The 6682-nt window shown below is 57.3% G+C and overlaps 1 protein-coding gene across 1 annotated transcript in view; it reads right to left on the bottom strand.

The window, feature by feature from the left end:
* Positions 1-1687, bottom strand: part of HDGF (heparin binding growth factor) — an 11984-nt gene extending 10297 nt beyond the window's left edge. Inside the window, exon 1 of the mRNA XM_006032577.3 lies at positions 1449-1687. Within this exon, the coding sequence (XP_006032639.2) occupies positions 1449-1535 (87 nt within the window). The 5' untranslated portion in view covers positions 1536-1687. The remainder of the gene's footprint in view (positions 1-1448) is intronic.
* Between the last annotated feature and the right edge of the window lie 4995 nt (positions 1688-6682).

The raw sequence follows: 6682 nt of genomic DNA, 5'->3' as shown, positions 1-6682 counted from the left end.
TTGGCGGGCGTGACGCGGTGCTTGCGCCCATCTCGCACACGCGCGAGCCCGGCCCCGCACGTCGGCACCTGCTCCCCTTCCCCCACAGTCATTCCCAGGGCTGGCACAGCCCCCCACAGCCAGCCCAGCACCCCAGGAGGGTGGGCCTATGTGACCCCCACCGGCCCTGCCAAGAGGAGCCTGGGCAGATGGGTGCCCCATGCAGGGCTGTTCCTGCAACCAGGCCCCAGCCTAGAGCAAGCTCCGGGGACAAAACCCGGGGGAAATCAGGAAGAGGGGATGGGGGGGAGCCTTAGGGCCAGGGCTTTCACTTGGGGGAGGGCAATCAGGAGGTGGAAGGAGAGGGCCCTCCGGCCCCCAACCCTGCCAGTCCCGGCTCCGGGACTCAGCAGCCGGCCCACGTGCTCGCACCAAGCTTGCAACAAAGCAGTTACCTGGGATCCCCTTGCTCCACTTTGCAGACAGAACGCCCCCCCCCCCCCCCAGTACCAACCACACTGAAACAGGAGGGTCCCATGGGGAACCCCTCACTCCCCCCAGCCTCTGTGCTTCCTTGGCAAGGAAAAGCCCTGGGAGCCCCCAAGGAGATGGGCCAAGACCCTCCTCTTTGCAAAGAAGCCCCCCAAGAAAGAAACCGGGGCCATAAGCCTCTTTGGTACAGAGCTGCTGCAGGGGGGGCGAGCTGGCCAGGCCACGAGGGAAGGGCAGAAATGGTATCCGAGCATCCTAGGAAGTGCCCCCAGGGCCGGGGGTCCGCAAGAAGCAACAGGGCCTTGTCCCTGCAGAGGGGGATGGTCCTGCCTGCCTCCTCCCTGCTCCCTTGAGCCCCCCAGGGCCAAGCCTTTTGTTCCAGGCAGATGCATGGGGTGCAACCCCCCTCCACCAGCCCATGCAGCCCCTCAGCTGCACCCCAGGCCTGCGTCCCTATGCCCCGACACTGGGAGGCTTCTCCCCTTGGATGCTCTCTTTGCACCCTGCGGCCCTATAAGCTCAGGGGATGCAAGGAGATGCCAGGGTGCAAATCTGGGGGGGGCAGCCCCCTCCAGGTTTGCCTCTTCTCTCTTTGTCCCCCCAAACTAGCAAATTCCCAGCTCAGGGGGCACCTCCAAGGGGATACCAGGGTGCAAATCTGGAAGGGCAGCCCCCCAGGCAAATCCCCAGCTTGGAGGGCAATTGCAAGGGGATGCCAAGGTGCAGACCCGGAGGGGTAGCCCCACCCCAGCCTTGCCTCTGCTCTTTGCCCCCACCATCATCCAGCACATCCCCAGCTGGAGGGGGTGGGGGGGCACTCCTAAGAGCTGCCAGGGTGCAACTACAATGGGGCAGCCCCCCCAGAGCACGGAGAGGCCCCCCAGCGTGGACCCGGCCCGAGGGGGGAGCCGCCCCAGCTTAACGCGCGTTGTAACGTGTGTGCGCTCCGCGCGGCCCGCGCCCCCCGCGCTCCTTACCCGGGCGGGCCAGTGCGGGTAGCCCTTCATCTTGGCGAACACCAGGTCCCCGCACTTGTACTCCCGCTGCCTGTTGGAGCGGGACATGGTGCCCCCGGCCCTCCCGAGCGCTGGGTGGGGGCGGCGTGCGGCCGCGGCCCTCGGTGCTAGCAGCGCGGGAGCTCCAGGGAGGTGGGAGAGTGCCCCATGCAGTTGTTTGTGTTTGAAATTCAATTGCTCCCTCCCTCTCCCGGTGGAGCCGATCGGCGCTCGATTGCTCGGGCCTGCCCCTTGCACACGCACACGCACGCACACACACACACACACACACACGCACGCATGCATGCATGCACACCCACCCACTGTGCATGCGTGCGCCCCGCAGGCTGGGAGCGCCCTGGAGGGGGGCCCGGCTTTGCCAATAGGCGCTGGGGGGCACAGGACGAGCTTGGGGCTTGGAGGGGTCTGGTTGCAAAAAAAATAAATAAAATAAAATAAAAAAGGAAGCGTCAGTTGGGGGTCTGCTTCCAAAAAAAATAAAGGGGGTCGTTTGGAGGGGGTCTGGTTGCAAAAACAAGGGCTGCTTGGAGGGGCTCTGGTTGCAAAAAAAGGGTCACTTGGAGGGGTCTGATGGCAAAAAGGAAAAAGAAGGGTCACTTGGAGGGGGCTGGTTGCTAAAAAAGAAGGGTCGCTTGGGGGCTGGTTGCAAAAAAAAAAAGAGTTGCCACCAAGTGAGACCTCCCTATGCAAACCATCCCATACCTATCATCACTTATAATTATTAGGACTGTAATTAAGGCGATTTGGGACCCTCCAGGCCTGTGAGAGCAGAGAAAGACCCTCATCCCCTAAGAGGTTGCAGTTACCTGGAGTGATTTTGGGGGGAGAATAAGGGTGAAAACGGGGAGGATCCAATCTGCTGCTGCTTCTTCCTCAAGCTAAGGAGACATTCACTATGCCGCATGTGGTCAGTTTGGGGTTGGGAGGACAAACTGCCCAGCTCCAGAGAGGCAAGAGCTTGCTCCATCAGATGCTACAAAACTACAAGGCGGCTCCAATTCAGTTAGTCTATAAGGTGCATCCCTGTCCTGCCTTGGGCCTGACTCTGGATTAACTGGGTGGCCTACCCACGTCTCCTCCTCCTAGCAGCTGCATGACCCCTATGGATCAAGGGGAGAGAGGGGGTGAGGCTGGCAGCTAAAATGGTCCTGAAACAGCCTAAGGAAAGCGTGTCAGAGCAGAGCCAAGCAGCAGATGGGCCAAAGGCTTGCGTCAAACTCTGTCGGCAAACAAAATAGCACACGAGAGACATGACCCGGCAGATAAGAGAGGCGATGTTGGCTGCCCGGTTGCTTCTCTTGGGTCCTGCTTGTAGGGAATTTTATGCAACTTTGGGCTCCATCTGTTACTTCACTTTGCTGCACCTTCTTCTCTCCTGGAGACCCCAGGAAGGGCCATGTGATGCCTGAAAACTGGTCTTTGTCTATCCCATCCACATGCGGTTGGTCCAATAAAAGATCGTCCCCTCTGAAATTCTGCCTATCTTTCCTAGGCCATCACGGCTACAAAATCATTTCAGAGAAGGGAATAGTTTCTGGGCCAGCAGTCACTCAGGAGAGGTTGAGGGGTCCTGGTAATGTCAGAGCCTAGCACCATGGTTAGAGTTATCTCCCCCACGACTCAATACAACCTGGGTCACAGCCCTTGAAGCTTTCCCCATGTGTTTGACTTCACCCAGGGGCTGATGCTTTGCAAAGCCACAGGGGTTGAGGCTTGGGCTTGTGAGCCCAAAGACCTTGGTCATTACTCGAATACCGGCAGCCTCCGCTCTGCTTAGACCTGGAAGTGACCTGCAGGATTGGGGGTTTAATGAGAGAAGAAAGAACAGAGCTAAATGCCCCATCCTCGAATGATGTATGCACCCCAATCATCTTGTTGCCAGAAAGAGCCCCAAATTTCTGGCATGCATTAGTAGGATCGGGGCCTATTTGCATCATTGCCAAAGAAGCTAGAACAAGCAAATATTAAGAAAAACCCAAGAATGCTATATGTGAATGTGAAGACAGGACCCAAACTCCTATTTGTTCACTATAACTCATCCATCACTAGACCTTGCCCAGAGATGAACCACTGGGCAAGGACTTCACTGACCAGGAAAGCTTCACTGGGGACATCTCTGACCTTCCTGGGTGTCTTGTCTCCTGGAGTCTTGAGGAAGTAGCTAAGAATCTTTGTTTCCCTTCATAAAATATGAGTTTTGGGGCCTCCTGACTGCAAAGCAAAGCGTGCAAGGCTCCCACGCTGAGCCAAGGGGGCTGTGGAAATCCCATAAAGCCCAAAGGGGCTTTCTGAAAAGAGGGTGATATTTTCTCTTTTGAGCAAAAGGTTTGCATGCGTGGGACTGACTGCAGGCTTGGGCCCTGGATAGCAGGATTACAGACAGCACTAGGGGTGAAACACATCTGGCTATCTGGGGCCAGAGCTATGAATATGCAGCTGGCAAGGAGGTTACCCAGTGAATGCATGATTCATAAACTTTCCCTCCCCTTCCCCTTCCCCTTCCCCCAAAGCTAGAGTGAGGCCAGCTGAAATCAGGAGTGAAAGTGATGCAGGTTTACCTTATGGGGATTTCTGTTTCCTCCCTCCCCCCCATTCAGTCGCAGGACAGTCAAAGGGGAAGGGCCCGGGGGAGGCTGTGGGGGCTCAGGAGAACATGAGTCACGCTACGGAGATAAAAATGACAAATCATGGGCTTGGGGTTAAAAGCGTGCTGCTGTGTTGACTGGATCGGCCCTAAATGTTCCATGTCTTCCAGGATGTTTGGGCTGGTCGGGCTCCCCTCCGGCTCCGCAAAGACATCTTCCATCTGTCAAGGTTGAAGATAGATGATGGCTTCCAATAGCAGCTGTTGGGAGGCTCTTGATACTGATAGGAATGGCTGGACCTAGCACCCATTCTGTGGGGTGTAGTAGGAGGGTTGGGATCCCTTTGAGCCCACTTGGGTCATCACAATTCCTGATGCGGCCTCTGTCTCCTGAGTTTTGAGGGGTACCGGCAAGTCAGTGCCTCTTGCTGGGAAAAGCAAGGTGCGTTCGTGACCCTACAGATCTGCTGTGCAAAGGGGCGGGTTGAGAGGAGTGTCCCAGGCAGAGACAGTGGAAAATGCAGAATTGCAAAATGCAGGACACAAGGATCTGCGGATGGAGCTGCAGGCGGTTTTCTGGGCAGGGACGGTGGAACTCAGGATATCCCATGTGGTGGGACAGGGGTCAAAGTCCCAATTTCACCTTCCTCCCTCAAATGAGACCTCCATTGATTTTGGGTGGGGGCAGTCTTGCCTGAGCAGGGATTGCAAGGTCAGGCCTGACCCCATCTGATCCAGTTCCGCGATATTTTTGTAGAAATGGCTTTCCTTCAATCCTGAATAGGGTGGGGGTGGTGTGGAGTGATGGACAAGGCAGATGGAGATATGGAAATACCATCGCTTTATTCTAGATCTGATTGTGCCAACAGGTGGGATCCCAGCCCTGCTGTGCACGGTGCTGGACACAAACATGGGCCGGGCGCACACAGGGTTTTATTCCAGTTCTACATACAGGGAATCAATGGCCCCACAGAGAGCCAGTGGTACAGGCAAGACTTTAGCCCAGGCCTCTTGAACACTCAACTACTGCTGTAACCGCCAGGCCTGCCTTCCTCCAGCCTAAAGCCTTCTGCTGAGAAACCGAAACCAACTGTAACCGAAGGCAAAAATGACCGGCCTCCTCGCACTGTTTTCTCCAAGTTTGCTGAAGTGGAGAAAAACTTCTCAGAAAGATCCTGACCACTGGGAGGCAAATCTGTTGTTCTATTTTTAACATTTTCAGCTCTATTACATCCCTCTTTAATACAGCAGGGACCTGCCAATTCGGTAGATTATTGCCCAGGGGTAGGGGAGGAGGGCATGACAGATTAGCTGGTGCTCCAGGCATCCCCGGTGACAAAACGAAGGAGCCTGCATTACAAAATGCACCGGGCTCATTTGTCTTCATTCAGCCTTAATTGGGGATGTGGCCTCTTTACGGCATCCTGGCAGATGGCTTCCTGTGGCGGTGGGGCAGCGCCCGGATTTGAGCATGCGAGTGACCTCCAGAGGCCGCCTCTTGCTTTCCCGAATGCGTATTCCAAATCTTGCTTTCTCAAATGCTGGAATCCATCCAAACAGGGGGGTCCCGGCAAAGCCAGGGGAGTTCAACCTGCCTGAAATGCACACGAGAGGTTCTTCCTGTTATATTTTACTTGGACCGGGGGGCCCAGCTCTGGAGCAGAACCAGTGCTGCCGACACATGGAGCAAGAGACGATCCCCTCACACTCCAGCTTCCCAGGGAATCGGAGCAGGATCTTGACGAGGCTGCTCCAAATCCATCGTCGTCATAACAGCACCTGCGGCTACATCCCTGCGGAACCACGCTGGTGCATGACGGAGGCAGCCTCTTCCCCCAAACCGATCAGGGGAGACAGGATCAGGGAGAGGAAGGGGAGCCAGGAAGCAACCTGCCGGGGGTTGCCGTAGCGCGACAGGGGTGGGTCAGCTTAGACGTCCCCTACTTCTGCAGGGGCGCCTCCAAGCAACAGCTCTTCTCCAGAGCCCAACCCCCGCTCCTCTATTCGTTCGGGAAGCACCAGCCGACTCGGCCCGGCAAGATTTGGTCTCAAATAAGAGCCGCGATACAGCGACGAGCATGGCAGGCCAGGAACCCGAGGCTCCTGCCTTCCTCTGGCATCCTGGGTCTCCCCAGTTTGTCCAACCCCTGCGGCAGCTGGACGGTGGCCACCGCGGCCCCCTGCTTCACCCCGGGCAGGTTCGGGGGCTCTGCCGCGTCTGGGTTAAACAGAGCTTCACTCAGGTGCGAGACAGCGATGTGCAAGGGAGGATTGGGAGAAGGGAGGGGACCCTGCTTCAGGCCAGACCCGTCCAGCTACACTTCCAGGCTGCCTCCTGTGGGGATCGGGGCAGGAGGTGGGCACAGAAACAGGCCTGGTACGGGCTCAGGGGCAGAGCTGTTGCTGCGGCGTGTCCAGAGCCAGGGCCAAGCCATGCCACAGAGTCTAGGTTAGGCTTGGCCATGGGGCCCGAAATAGGCCTGACCAGAGACAGGCCTTGCCACGGGGCCTGAGTTAAGCCAGGCCCAGGATAGGCCGAGCCCGGGTTAGGCCCCACATCCCGCCACCCCTTGGGGATTTCCGGGCTGCCTCCCCGCGGGGCATTGTGGGA

The sequence above is a fragment of the Alligator sinensis genome, unplaced genomic scaffold, assembly GCF_000455745.1.
Source record: "Alligator sinensis unplaced genomic scaffold, ASM45574v1 scaffold811_1, whole genome shotgun sequence".
Lineage (NCBI taxonomy): Eukaryota > Metazoa > Chordata > Crocodylia > Alligatoridae > Alligator > Alligator sinensis.
Note: the sequence above shows the minus strand (reverse complement) of the source record. Positions and strands in the feature narration are given on the sequence as shown.